Source organism: Myxocyprinus asiaticus, chromosome 18, assembly GCF_019703515.2.
Source record: "Myxocyprinus asiaticus isolate MX2 ecotype Aquarium Trade chromosome 18, UBuf_Myxa_2, whole genome shotgun sequence".
Taxonomy (NCBI): Eukaryota; Metazoa; Chordata; class Actinopteri; order Cypriniformes; family Catostomidae; genus Myxocyprinus; species Myxocyprinus asiaticus.
The window spans coordinates 2,752,505-2,768,421 of NC_059361.1; the positions used below are offsets into that span (position 1 = coordinate 2,752,505).

Below are 15,917 nucleotides of genomic sequence, written 5' to 3' on the forward strand. Positions count from 1 at the left end.
GAAAAGTCAATTAGAGTATAAAACAGAATCAGAGTAAACATTTTGCAATTTCAAACTTTCTACAGTAAAAAATTATTTTCCAAATGGTGTGTGTGTGTGTGGGGGCAGGTTTAAGTGGTTTACGAGGACTTTTTTTTAGGTTACAAACTGGTAATTACAAGGGTATTATGCTATAAATGTGGTTTATGAGGACATTTCTAGTGTCCCCATAATACAAATCGCTTAAAAAACACACTAAACGATGTTTTATTGAAAATGTAAAAATGCAGAAAGTTTTTTGTGAGGGTTAGGTTTAGGGGTAGGGTTAGGGTTAGGGGATAGAATCTATAGTTTGTACTGTATAAAAATCATTATGTCTATGGAGAGTCCTCATAAGGATAGCTGCACCAACATATGTGTGTGTGTGTGTGTCAGATTGCTGTCATCAGCTGGAAAACAACAGATGACTTGTGATGTCAACAATGACCAAAAGAAGGCTGTAGATCTCCACTTATTGATGCCTTGGTCTCTCTCTCTGTGTGTGTGTGTGTGTGTGTGTGTGTGTGTGTTCTGCATTGTGAGTGTGTTATCGTCTCACCCCTTCATTTCTGAGGGTGTGTTTAGCATTGTGACTGATTTACTGGTTTTAATTTGACAAAGGTTGTATTAAAGTCTCACGAGTTCATTTTTGTGTGCGAGTGGGTGTGCATGTTTTGCACTGAGGATGTTTTAGAGTCTCATCCTATAATTTATGTCTGTCTGTTTTTTTTTTTTTTGTTTGTTTTTGTTTTTGTTTGTTTGTTGGTTTTCTGCATTGTGGCTGATTTATTGATTGTATTTGACAGCTCAAAAAAAAAAAAAAAAAATTGCTCTTTTTTTTGGTCTCCCATTCATTTTTAATGGTTGGTCAATTTTGACCGTGAATACCAAATGTGTCTTTTTTTTTTTTTTTTTTTTTTTTTTTATGACCACTTAGACTTGTTGCATCAAGCCAAATTTATTTATTTATTTTTTTGTATTTTTATTTTCAGATGGCAAATGGAGGAAAAGTCACCAAGTCTTGTACTGCTCAGATAAAGGAAACCATTTTTATTCAACCTTAAAAATGTATTTCTGAATACCATAGGAGCAGTGTTCCCCTATATGCATTTTTGCAGTGGCGCTATGCTCATTTCTGAAACCTAGGATGGCAGGGGATTGTAAAGTTTCACTTTCCACAAGAGCGCAGAATAGGTGCATTAGGACTCACGGGCCATGCAAATCACTATCAAACAGCGCTATCCGGATCAATTATCAACACAGCAGAATGGACAGAACAGCGTGAGCTCAGCGCAGGTGCGGTATTTCGCGGACTGGTCTCAACCGAACAGACTATTTTAAATGCACTTGTGAACCAGTGAGATGCTTGGCGGGGATTGCGAAACCCATTAAAATGAAGTACAGTATTGTCTGATGCAAAACGTCTCGGTAATGAAACTAGTTTAAAACAAACAGCCCCCACAATCTAAATGGCACTAAAAAAGAAAACAGGAGAAAACGTAAATTAGAAGGCTTTTCAATTCTCAAATCACAACACTTACAAAAATGTACCATGGATTTACTGTAGTAACACTGTACTTTATTAACCGTGGTATTTGTTGCAGAAAAAGTCTCTAAATGTATTGAGACTGTTGTTTTTTTCTTTACAAAAATGCCATAGTTCTTTATATAGAAACCATAGTTACAAATGCATGGTAGTGAGAAGCCATGCATGGTTTTAACAATGGTTATCATGGACTTATTACAAATATCATTGTTAAAACTATGGATATTATAGAAGGACTATGATACATTTTCATAATTATTTTGGACCAAGCCATCAGTTTTCTATCTGTATAAAATCTGCTCCTGATTGTAGGAAAACGTAAGTGGTTTTGTTTTCCTTCAGAAATTCCAAGAGATGACTGTAGTTTAATGAGTAGGAGCCTGATGAAAGGAATCTGTAAAGGAGACCCAACTTAGTCACACTGTCAGAATAGTTCAATTTAGCAATATAAAATTATGTGTTATTTGTTTCCCCACAGATGTTACTGTTGTTAATATCATAATTTTCATCTGCATCCCAACCTTAATATCAATGCTGTACTGTCAAATGTGCATTTCAATGCACATAACATGTAATATTATTGATAATTGCATGGGTGCTACCAAAGCAGGTGCTGGTGCCACATTTTCAACGGGACCTTTGAGGGTACAAATACACCCTGATGTGGCCCAGGCTGAAATTGAGTTAGACACACCTTTTTAAAGCTATTCCTCAACTGACACACGTTAATACGGGTCCGGCGTTGCAGGCTTGTGGATGCTTGCACAACAGCACTGCTGCTGTAAAAAATCCTAGAGGAAACACTGATAGGAGGGTTACATCCCTTCCAGAGATTCACCTTCAAAATTAGTTCAGAAAATGTGAAAAAATGTCCAAAAAGATTCCATATGGACTTTGTTATCTCTAACCTTATAACCTTGTGTAACGCGACACTTTTGGAGTTTGCTGACTGTAGCGACTTAATACTTATTCTTATAAGAACTACAGACTCCCTGTAGACAAAGAAAGAAGCAATTGTCCATTCAGTTCAATCTTTACTTGGTGCTGTACAGTTCAACCTTTCACATTGAAAGCCATTTCAGCCCTGTAGGTACATAATTTATCTTACAGCAACAGCAAAGCTTAGAAGTTGGTGACTCTGAAATACGAAGTGATGTACTATGAAGTAATGCATAACTTGAGGGGTTGACAAATTAAAGTTCCTCCCAGCTATTCACCAGAAACAGAGCCACATATTGCAGCTAATGTCACATCGTGAGACTTCTTTTAACATTTCTCAAACAGTAAAAGATCATACACTTAGGTGTAATCAATATCCTTGCTAAGGTTTGGGCAGAGTGCCAAACTAGTGGAAAACTTTTATAACTCTGTGAGCAGTACATTAAGAAGACACATGACCATATTTATGACCTGCTTTTTTTACATCTGTTTAGAGAACTGCAGCCAACTGGGAGCCATATAGTAATAAATTAATTGTGTACTGTTCTGTGAGCTCTTTAAATGGCTGCTTTCTTATTGCAAAATTAGTCCTTGTGTTTATAGGTGTGTGTGTGTGTGTGTGTATCCTATTTGCAATACACTTTTTGTTCATGACTGACGTATATGTCTATAACCATCATACATGTATACTTTACGTCAAACACAAGAAAATATACCACTCATAAAACAATGAATAACACTCTCTCAAGACTTTTGTGCTGAGTTAGTCTGTCTTTTATAGAAATATTTACACAACCTGAAGATAATATTTTGATGTGTTTCACTGACTTTGCTGCTCATTGTCAGCTAGGAGACAGAATGTGATGTTGGCGACAGAAAGAAAATTGTTTCTAGTGCAAATCACATGGTCCACTTTTAGCTTTCTTTTGGGAGGAAAAATATGGCAATTTTAATGTTTGGATGAGAGCAACCTTGGCGTACAAGGTGTACACATCAGTGATTCGGATGTTCACAGTGAGTCCTGCATTCTTCAGGCTGTTTTTAAGTACTGCACTGAAATAGAAAAGGTGTCTTTTTTATATGAAAGCATCTGCTAAGATGATGGATTGTCCATGACTTCTCCAAGCACTCTGCATCCTCTCCAAAAGGACCAAACATGGAGTGGAACGGCAAGGGTAAATATGTACATGAAACTGACCCACTCACTGTGGCTAAATGGATTAAGGCCTATTCACACCCACCAAGACCGAATATTTGACATTGTAACGCAAAGCAAAGCCTAGAAACGAACTCAGGAGAGAATGAAAGACAGACAGAGGGAGAGAGAGAAAGAGAGAGAGAAAGAGAGAGAGAGAGAAGCAACAAATCGAGAAAATACTTTTGTTGCTTCTTGTTGGTTAGAAAAAAAAATTAAAGGTTATAGAGATACATAGTATCTAATTAATGGTGCTACTGGTGTTTAGTGCTGATTTAAAATGTGTCTATGATTTTGGGAAATGTGCACATGACATTTAACAACTCATAGCCAACATGTGTCAGTGCACTTAAATGATTAAGGACACGTTGTTAATTTTCACAGTTATTTCTTTTACGCCTCACTAGTTTTATAGCATCACACATATTTATCTGCCCCTTAACTCTCACCCATAATACACTGTGCAAGTATGTGTTTGAGTGTGTGGCACTGCTCTGGTTTTGTCAGCACAATTTAAGTGATAAGCTGAAACGCGGAGTGGTTGTTGGATCACTGTCGAGATCAGAGCATTAACGGCTTATTGACTAATCAAAACCTTTGAAGCCGCAGATGAGCGATTAAACACAACAACAGGTACAAGGAGAGACAGCATCACAGCATTTAACAGTGGTTAGCAATTACCACAGGATATGTAGCCAGTTAAAGTGATATACTGTGGCCTTAGTTAACTGCTTATTCTGAAATGGACCTTATTCACGTTAGCACCATCTTTAATCCCAATTTGGAATGCCCAATTCACAATGCGCTCTAAGTCCTCGTGGTGGCGTAGTGACTCGCCTCAATCCGGGTGGCGGAGGACGAATCTCAGTCGCCTCCTCGTCTGAGATCGTCAATCCGCGCATCTTATCACGTGGCTTGTTGAGCGCGTTACCGCAGAGATGTAGCGCGTGTGGAGGCTTCATGCTATTCTCTGCGGCATCCACGCACAACTCACCACACGCCCCACCAAGAGCGAGAACCACATTATGGCGACCACGAGGAGGTTACCCCATGTGACTCTACCCTCCCTAGCAACCGGGACAATTTTGTTGCTAAGGAGACCTGGCTGGAGTCACTAAGCATGCCCTGGATTCGAACTCATGACTCCAGGTGTGGTAGTCAGCGTCTTTACTTGCTGAGCTACCCAGACCCCCCATCTTTAATTTTTTGACAGGAATGACAATGAGGCTGAGAGGGATACATGAGTTGTGGTAAATTAGATGTGATATGGAAGCTTTTTACAACTTTATACAGTGTATGCCATTGTTGTCTTATCACATTTTCGTGAGAGTGCTAATTCTAAGTGCAATTTTTGTGCCTGCACAAGTGGCCATGGGTGTGAGTATGTTAATGAAGTGGTGCAAAGCACAATTTGCTATTTTCCTGAGAATTAGGTCATTGCATAATCGTGTCTAATCTCGGCACAAAGTCTAAAATCAGTTCCTGCATTTGCAATTTGGGGACTGCACCAGCAAATATTATTAAAGAGCTATCCATCACTTTATCACGGTTTTGCCAACCCACTTGCACCTAGACTTAGTGCATGCTTGCATGAAAATATCAAAACTTTATGGTCATGCTCACTGACTTTGCGCGTGTGATGTATCGCATAGCACTGAGCTTAAGGCATATCACTAAGTTTATTCCTCACAGCCACATTTTCAATCCCGTCAAAAATCAAATATGGCGCTACTGTGAATCAGGTCTATGGTCATTTATTGTCATAACTTAGAACTTGGAATTTTCAAACCTCCTACTTGAAAATAAAGACTGTTTCACCGCTCGAAGTCAGATATCCGACTTGTGAAGTCGGGGTAGATCGATCAGCCTCAACCCCAGCGAGAAGCGTCATTTTTATGTAATTTCCAAGATGGTGACAGCCAACAAGTATAATGTGGAGTTGGGTTTTGTGAAACATAAAAACACACTTTTAAGTATTTTCTCTGCACAAAATGTATGAACATGCAATATACAGAAATGTACAAGAGGATATGAAGAAACATTGTTTGTGTGTCAATCACAAGTTGCTAGGAAGTTCTGTGTGGTTGTTAAGTGGTTTCCCAAAAAAAGCTCAACCCAAGAAGATATCCTGGATCACCTGTTGTATTGTCTGCCAAGATAAAAATCACTTAGCAAAGTAATAGCACACCTCTCCTCAACAAGTAAAACAATTTGAAACATCATTTGTGCCTGTAACACAAACTGTATGGGACGAGGGATTTGTACAAATCCCTAAAACTAGAGGCGTTTTCACTGCTGGGTCGTTTGTAGCATTTGTTGTAGAACCTAGTGCATTTTGTCTCTTAGTTTGATTCATTTAGGCATATGAACACGGCAATCACACTCGGATATGCTCCAAAACAATTGGTCCGAGACCACCTTTTGCAAACGAACCCTGGACCCAACAGACCAACGAACCAAACAATATCCCTATAAAAACCATGATCATACCTGATGGATCTATGGAGAAGACATCTGTGGGTCAGCACGTCACTGTAATTCATCATCAGAACATGGATATAACCTTTTGGCAACTATATTAGACATCATTGCACATTTAATAGAAGAGCTGTTTTATTCCGTACAATCTCTTCTCTCTTCGGATAGCGGCAGAACACAGGTAGGATGGCGGCAGCAACATTTTGACATGTTTGACACACTATATTTTTAAGTGGCTTCACTCTGCTGTTTGTGTGTGTGTGTGTGTGTGTGTGTGTGTGTGTGTGTGAGAATGAGAATGAGAGAGAGAGAGTGAGTACAATTATGGTACATGATACATTCAACAAACATAAAAAAAACAAACATAAAAATATTTACTTTGTCTCGAACTCTCAAGAAATTGGTTAGTCATCATTTATTTTAATTAAAATAAATATGTACATGTTAAAATGTTCAGGTTTTGTGGATAGAGTTAATTAGACAATTTTACAGGTATTAATCTTTGATACAAGTATAAGTATACATGCCATAAAATCAGTGGATATGCTTTAATTAAAAGTTGGTCAAAATCCTCTGGTTTTTCCACTGGATTTTAAAAAAAATTAATAGGATCAAATTGGCAGATTCAAATTATATCAAGGTTTATTGGTAAGATAAACTTAAGTGTACATTGCCAGTGCATTATTAGACACTACATATACAGATATAAAACATTGAATGCTGATGTTTAAATTGCTGAAGTTTAAAATCTCAAAACTATTATTTTCTCCGACTGCCGTTCAGTCTAGAGTTTACCTGGCTGCAGGTCCTTTTCAGTCTCTATCGCGCACACGCGGGGTCTCGGGCGGTTTCGCTTTTGACACTGGTTAAGGCATCAGCAGTTGCGTATTTACAGGTGATGCTAAGAGATACAGCAGCTTGCCTTGGTTCACGCGAAGTCTCCATTCTCCGTACAGTAAATCAGCTCCTGTGTTTATAATGCCCGGGACATGCGTTGCGTGTAACGAAACATGCACTGCTCCACACAATTAGTTTCTGTGCTAGGATGTGCAGTCGTGTCGAGCGTGTACCTCCTGAAAATGTATATATGCCAATTAGCCACAGACATTAGTGAAGTTTAGCCCATTGTACAAAGATGCCTGGGTTCCTGGCAGGCAGCAGATGCCCTAATCCCGCCCCCACCCTATTCCTAACTATATGGACCCTGTAAGGCTAAAAGCCTGCCAGGAACAATTTGAGACACCTTTCTCCCATCTTGCGAAGCCTCAGGAGGTAAAAAAAATAAAATAAATAAATAACGGATACTGCACTAATTGCATTTATATTTTTAAACATGTTAAATGAAAAATATTAATTGCAGAAATCAACACGTTAAATTTCCCAGCCACAATTTTAACCGGTATATCAATGGATGTGCTAAATCCCAGAACAGTGCACAAACATTGTGACCTATCAGGGGACAGTTTGCTTACATGTGACATTTATTGGTTTGTTTTAAAATGTTGCCGAACTGAGAAGGAAATACAACAATGTAACAATTTTAGCTTGTTTCGGAACAAATCAAATAAGCAACAGGTCTGAAAACACCCTAAGTATGAGCAATTATAATACTGATGTTTGCCTTAGCACACCACTAGCGGTTTTAACCACCACGCAAACCACGCAACTGAGTGGGGCCCCAGACATTGGGGGGCCCCCGCCCCAGTAAGAAAGCACCACAAAAACCGCTTGAGGGGTGGCATGTCACATGTTGTTCTGTTGTCACGCGCGAATACGCTGTTGTCACCACTCTCAGAGCTTTTCATGTTAGAGGTCCACCGGATTGGGTCAGTTTTTCAAGTAGGACTTTTAGTTCGGGTTTGTAATTAATGAAGAAAATATACAGGCCTTCCAAACTTGTTTCGCCCATGCGCGCTCACTCACAGACACGTGCGAATGGATGAGTTAGGGGCCGTTCATACCGAATGTGTTTTTTGCCCACGTCTGCTCTGTTTTTCCATTGTTTTTCTATGTAAATTTTTATGTTTCAGTAAACATTTTGAATGTAAACAGCTGATAGGATGAATGTAAAATTACGATTTAAAATCAATGTTATGTTATTTTTAAGCAAAACTTTTTGAAATGGGGCCCCGGGTTGATCGGTTGCTTGGGGAAATCGTAAACCCGCCTCTGCAGAAACAAACTGGAATTCATAAAAACTAGATAAGACTATGTGTGAGTGAATGTTTGTGTGTGTGTGTGTGCTCCCAGTAAATAAAGCATACACAGCTTGTCTGCCATTGTGATAAGTAGCACATCCCTTATGTACACTCAATCAGTCGTATGTGCAGTCTAAATATTGACCTTACACAAATACAAGTGAGTTACAAACCTCCCATCGCACTGCTAAATGTACTTTAAAATGTACCTTGAAGACAAACATTCAAGCAGATGTTTGAAATAAATACATGTAAATTTAGCACTAATAACCCTAAATCATTCACATCTTAAACTAAAGTTTTAATACAGAGATTGAATATAGCAAATGTTTACACTGAGCAAATAAATCTTTTAAAATCTTTATGGAATAAACAGAAGGTTAAATAAAGTATAAAAGTCACAGAGGGACAGACTTTACCTTTGTAGTTGAGTTTAACTCTTGGCATACTCTCCTTCCTGCAGTTCACCTTCGGCAGAGAGACGAAGAGCATCACAAGCACACAGAAGAACCGCTTCATCGTGACCCTCTCGGCCCAGCACGGCATGCCGTCCTGGGGAAGATTCTGGCGCCTGCTCCTCTGGTTGTCTGGTTCTTCTGCAGTCTTCATGATGGGAGATGAGAGCTCTGCTGCTGTGGATCTGTGATGGAATGAACAGTTAGGAGACATCTAAGGGAGTGTCTAGGCATCTTTGTGGGAGATTGTGTGTGTGTGTGTGTGTGTGTGTGTGTGTGTGTGTGTGTGTGTGTGCATTTGAGAACTTGTTAAATCCCAAGCGAATGCTCAGCTGCTTTACTTCGGTCTCTTTCAGGCATCTCGCTGCGTTTGAGCAGCCCTGCATCAGCTGCTGCCCTATTCAAATCCTTCCTTTTGTCCACCAACACGCATACTTTCCCTCTCTCTCTCTCTCTCTTTCTCCCTATATAAATCTGTTTGTCTCTAAACAAAAGGTCAGCTTGATGAGGACAGCCACTTTCAGCCTTCTTTCAAATGCCTTTCTTTTATTTGCTCACACCCATCTCTCATCTGCTCTGTCCCCGTCTCCCTTTCTCTCTTTTACAACAAACAGTAATTCTACATACTGAACGGTTGAGGCGGCGATCATGTCTGAATCTCTGCTTCGTTAGTCCTCAAAGTGGCATGAAATTGTGGGAGAAAGCGAGGAAACGGTGGTAGTCGGTCGTCATTAGTAGATTTCCTTCAGCAGAGAATCATTAAGAACGAGGATTCAAACACTTAAATACCTACCCATCCTCCAGAGCACGGGCTCCCAAAACAGTCCCATTATTTTGGATAAAGGAACGAACCAACGAATGAATGAATGAATAAATTAATGAATGAAAGGGGGATTGAGGAAAAGCATGAACATTTTATACACTCAAAGACCAATCAGAGCCTGTTTCTAACTGATAGTTGATAGATGACCATTCGAAGAACAACTGACAAGTTGGTTAGTGAGGTCAACTAGTGAGTCTTTAGTTTAGTTTAATTTTGTTTATAGGCCTGTTGCGACTTTTAAATAAATGTCTGATCGCGGTTATTTGATCTAACCGCGTATTTTTGAGATAACCGTGATTATTGTGCATTTCAAATTCTATTCACATGTTAATGCCTAAATAAGGGAATTTTAAGCAAATATACAAAATGTATGAACGGCGTGTTTCTGTGTCATTCAGTTGAACTCCAAGCGTCACTGAGCCGCAACATGGATGTCGACCAGAGACGCTCCTGTCCGGAAGAACGTGTGAAGCGCTTTTCTAGCGCTCTGATGCGTGCAACATCAGCAGAGGCTTGTGTCAAACTCCCGCGAAAATATAAACAAACAAATATAAACTTCGATAGTGAATGCAAAGTGCTCCAGCTTCACTTTAAATGATCGTGTAATGACAAATGTCCCTGGCCATGCAGTGTTAATGACACGCAGTGACACAAAGGAGATTCACGCTTACTCTATTTCTGTGCAGTTATAAAATGATGAAACGAAATCTCAAAGATTTTGCTTCATGAGAAGTAAGGGCTCATGGGTTTATATCAGAGCATTAAATAATGTGTTAAAGTTAAGAAATCAGGACAGAAATATTTTATTATAGCTTAATATAATATTATATAACATCAATATAATAAAAAATATAAAATAAATATATTTATTTTATTTTTTATAAAAAATAAAAAATAAAAATTATATAAAATATATGAGTTCCAAAAACAACCGTTTAAATGACCAAAAATAAAGTTGACCAAAGAGAAAGACATATTTTAATTATTTAGAAATATTTTGATATTTAAAACATAATTTTTTGTGTAATTCATAAGTTTTTAAAGCCTTAAAAGAAAATTATATTTCCCTGTTTTTAGGGACGTTAATGATTAATTGAAAATCGATTAATTGTCGTTAACAATTTGATCGATTAAGCTTATCGATCGTCGATTAATTAATTTCAGAACAAATGCATTCAGTAATCATGACAGCAGAGGTTGATAAGGCTGTCTATACAGTCACCCACCGCATGTCATTATCCGGTTCACAGAAGAAGATGCACAGATGCGAGATGACGCAGGCTCAATGTTAACAGTGTTGGAGCATTTCTCTTTAAATGAACATTAATGTTTTCTGCACACATCGTGATGGTGTGTTAAAGTACAACATGACAACAAGCACTGTTGATCTCCTTGTTTCATCCCAACCTACAATTACGTCAGCGATCGCCGGGAAAGCACGAAGGTACATTCATCTGACATCTCACCATCACCACAGAAGCAGTAGACTGTGTAATTTGACTTAATTTCTAATTAAAAAATAAGCCCAAAGGTCTGAAATATCCCACGATCCACAACGCGACATTTTAATGAACTCAAATATGTATACAAATAATATATCTTAAGTATCTTAAGATAGAAGTTACTACTAACAGTACTTCATTAACAGTAATTAAACAATGACCAAATTCAGCACTCGTTCGTCTCTGACAGAGGGATATATCAATCACAAGGTGGGAACATTTGTAGAACGGCGTCTTGAAAAAGACGTCGCTAAGCAAACGGCTTTTTATGTTCTTTATGTACTGTACACAATAAAACACAAACACAATGCAACAGCATTACAGATGTCCAAGTGATAAAGGATACTCAATTCGTCGGAGCACAAGCAGGGACATAATCCACTCGCTGTAAAGTGGTGTAAAGACACACATGTATATGCACACCGAAAAGAAACAACAAGCATTCAAATACACAATGGTTTTACTATCAAAGCAGTCTGCAAATGGGTTTTCAGAAATTTTTCTGTGTCTTTCACACCAACACAAACACAGGTAAACCAGCTTACTGTACACATACAATACTGTGCAAAAGTGTTAGGCACTTGTGAAAAATGTTGCATAGTGAGGATGTCTTCAGAAATAATGCCATTATAATTAGTTTTCACTTATCAATTAGCATCATACAAAGTCCAGTAAACATAAAAAAGTTAAATCAATATTTGGTGTGACCACCTTTGCCTTTAAAACAGCCCCAATTCTCCTAGATACACCTGGACACAGTTTTTCTTGGTTGTTGGCAGATAGGATGTTCCAAGCATCTTCACCACAGTTCTTCTATCTATTTATATTGTCTCAATTGCTTCTGTCTCTTTATGTAGTCCCAGACTGACACAATGTTCAGTGGGGGGCTCTGTGGGGGCCATGACATCTGTTGCAGGGCTCCCTGTTCTTCTATTCTAATCTTTTCTATTTACAAAAGTAATGTTTGGGAGTCTAACATTTATATTCATACTGACACACTAAAGCTGAAGATATAAATAACCATCTTAAGACAAATGCTTTTGTGAAACAAGACTTTTGCACAGTACTGTACATGCCACACACAGCTTAGAAGGTTGTAGATAGCGGGGACACACACACACACACACACACACACACACACACACACACACATACCTGAAGATACTACTACAGCATATTTGAGATAAGAAAGTTAAGTTGCATTTTTAGAAATGCATTGGGTCTCTTTAGCCAGGTTGCTGTCTTTGTCATATTGCTGTAATTTGGTTAATATTTCAGACAATATTAAAGTACTAAAAGAGCTATTAGTGTCACATTTGTTTTTTCACAGGTTTGATTGGTTTTAGAAAGTAACTTCAAAGTAAAGTAATTGGTAATCTAATTACTTTCCATATTAAGTAATTAGTCAATCTAATTGTAAGTAATTAGTAATCAGCAGTGGATTACTTTTTGAAAGAAACTTACCCAACACTGCTTATGAAGGATGGTTCAGAATGGTTCTTCAAACAACTGACTAGTTGGTTAGTGAATTCAACTAGTGAGAATGTATTTAGAGACTAACAGTCTAAAAGTAACTGCCAGCACAGTAAAACCCTCTCCCAAAAGCAACTAAGTAACCAACCTAGTCTCTAAATCAATTACCTTTGAAGAAACGCCTCTACAGCCATCAAAAAATCAAATGCTTTTGTAACAGATTCAATGCATTTTTAAGCCATGGTCGGATCTCGCCTGCTGTGTGCAATATTCCAGTTATTATGTGTAGCCTAATATTCCGTATAATACTTATGTCTCCTTGTTATTTAGCTATTTATTCGACATGGTCTTATGACAAATCGTAATAATTTGTACTATATGGTGAAATCGTAAGATATCGTAGGATTTGGCTCAACTTTTGGCTTGAATTTTTGGCTACGACTTTTATTTTCAAAGCAACCAACCAATCAACAAATAGAATTTCAAATCGATACACTAGTCATTTACACAACCCACCATCCATTTGATCTGCTTTTCTAACCTCCAACATGAAAAGACTTACTGCTACCAAAACACAACCAAGGTAACTGCTTGACATTAAAGAGACACATAAATCTATTGTAGAGACATGGCTGATAAATGTGTTGTCATTGGTTATCGTTTGAGGAATTCTGCTGCAAAGAATGTTTCTATTGCTGCACATTTACACACAGACACCAGACAGACTTATCTCTAACTCTAAAATAAAGATAAGTCAGATTTGTTTGTTTATTTAAGGTGGTATCATTGATAGCTTTAATTATGATGGATCATACTGCATTCAAGACATGTATACTGGATTTAAAGGGGCTGAGGGAAATCTCAAAGAGCAAGTGCCACAAGAATATCATCAACAGGGGCCTTTGGGTAAAGCCTGAGTCTCCTAAGTGTAAACATCAAACAAAAGCAGCTTCTTTTCCACATTTCTATTCCATATCCTCCTCTTAAAATGTTTTACCCTCTTTTGACATTAGGGCTATTGTGTCATGCAAACATCTCCCCACCAGCTTCCTTCACCTACCACAAACATAGTCCTTACATTATTTTTCTGTTCAGCTTCACAAAAGGTCAGCCCAAGTTCATTATTAGGAGCTTGGGTTACATATTAGTGTTATTCTTGGCAGGGGTCAATCACATTGCTGTGGTTGCAGTCGGGTGTAAGGGTAACCCACTGTGCTGAGAAAATAATGTTCATATCAACATAAGCACACGCAAGCACCAAGGCCATGTTATGTTTTCATAACATGCTTATGACAACATATAAGAACATTTGTCTTTGTTACATCACCAGAAATAGATATCATGCTCAAGGTGGTGGTTGGACTCTGTAGATGTATAATATCCTATTATTTTCCCACTCTCAAATGATTTACACAATTACCTTTGATATATTGCTGTATATGGATATATGTATTTTTCTGGCAATAATGTTTTTTATACAGATACATTACTTTTACCAAGAGCAGACAAGCGTTGCTCATTTTGGAAGCAGAAAATCCCACCCCAGCTACAATTTCAGTTTTAGCAATTACGAGAGGTAAACATGCCTCTGTAATCGATCTTATTCAACCCACTCTGAGCGGGATTCGAACCGGCATCTCCGGCATGGGAGGCGGGCGTGCTCATGAGGAGGCTAAAGACTATAGCGCCTAGCGTCAGTCGCTAGTGCGCCTCTTGAGGCCAGGGGAGTGAGGTTTACAAATACAGCACAGCTACCTACCGTTACACCACCAGAGACAAATCGGCACTGAAGCGAGATCCAGTTCACAGCCCAAAAAACATCAGCAAACTTTATTGAGATTGGGCCATATCAACCAATAATTTATTTTCCTGTAACGGATGGTAGAAAGTTTACAAAATAATGGTATGCTGTTTACGACTGGCTTGAATATAGTCCCACCATTGATCGGGCTTTTTGTTTCACCTGTCACACATTTGGTGGTCACAAGTCCACATTACACAAAAGAACACATTCCAGGTGACAGGATTGACAGATGAACTGGATAAAATCCAATGAAAAATTCAGTGAACATCAAAAAAGCAGTGTACTGAGTGACTCCAGCCAGGTCTCCTAAGCAACCAAATTGGCCCGGTTGCTAGGGAGGGTAGAGTCACATGGGGTAACCTCCTTGTGGTCGCTTTAATGTGGTTCACTCTTGGTGGAGCACGTGATGAGTTGTGCGTGGATGCCGTGGAGAATAGCGTGAAGCCTCCACACGTGCTACATCTCCGCGGTAACACGCTAAACAAGCCACGTGATAAGATGCACGGATTGACGTCTCAGACGCGGAGGCAACTGAGATTTGTTCTCCGCCACCCAGATTGAGGCGAGTCACTATGCCACCACGAGGTCTTAGAGCGCATTGGGAATTGGGCATTCCAAATTGGGGAGAAAAGGGGAGAAAAAATATAAATCAGCTCTCTGTGGTCACGTTGAAACTTAAATCAGAGAAATGTTCTACCACTGATGGAGTTAAGGGCCACTGATAGTCAACTCACTGATCAACTATCCAAAAGATGAGAGCTCATTTAGTTACGTTCACACCAAGCACCAGAATGAGTTGATCATAATGGCCAGTCAGGTTAAAGGTGACATCACTCAGGGAGTGTGTAAACCCGGCATTTTTGCCCTTATTGCAGATCAAACGCAAAAGACATAAGTAGACATGAGCAAGTTGCAGTTGTTTTAAGATATGTTGGCGGAGACCTTGCAGAGCATGAATCATTCATTGGATTTTATCAGACTGACAAAACAGATGGCCCTGCTCTTAAAGAATTTCCTGACGAGCCTTGATTTTTATAATGGCGACATGGGAGCACAATGTTATGATGGTGCGTGAACATGCGAAGAACCTACAGTGGTGTAGCTACGCGCATTTTAAGCAAAAATCCACTGCCGATGTATGCTCGTTGTCACTCACATATCCTCAACCTCTGCATTGTGGATGTCTGTCGCAGCACTATAGCTGGGAGACACATGCTGGCCAACGTTCAAGCCCTCTAACTTTATCAAGGGGTCAGCAAAATTACATGCTGTTTTTGAGTCTTTGCGAGAACAGGGCAGCAACTTTGCCGATAAATCTATCACATTGAAATCTCTTAGCGACACTAAGAGACGTAGCTGCCGCGCGCAGGCTCTAAGGGCCATCCTTGACAACTTTGAGGCTATCATTGACACTCTAAGTGAAATATCGTAAAATGATGTGCGCGCTGGGGGACAGGCAAATAGTCTGCTGACATCAGTTACTGAT

General features: G+C 39.0%; 1 protein-coding gene across 2 annotated transcripts in view; it reads right to left on the reverse strand.

Annotated features, from left to right (window-relative positions):
• The window catches only part of sema3d (sema domain, immunoglobulin domain (Ig), short basic domain, secreted, (semaphorin) 3D), a 91,896-nt gene that overhangs the window by 58,659 nt on the left and 17,320 nt on the right, over positions 1-15,917 (reverse strand). For both annotated transcript variants that reach the window (XM_051724590.1, XM_051724588.1), the window contains exon 2: positions 8,794-9,014. In XM_051724590.1, the coding sequence (XP_051580550.1) occupies positions 8,794-8,983 (190 nt within the window). In that variant the 5' untranslated portion in view covers positions 8,984-9,014. The remainder of the gene's footprint in view (positions 1-8,793; positions 9,015-15,917) is intronic.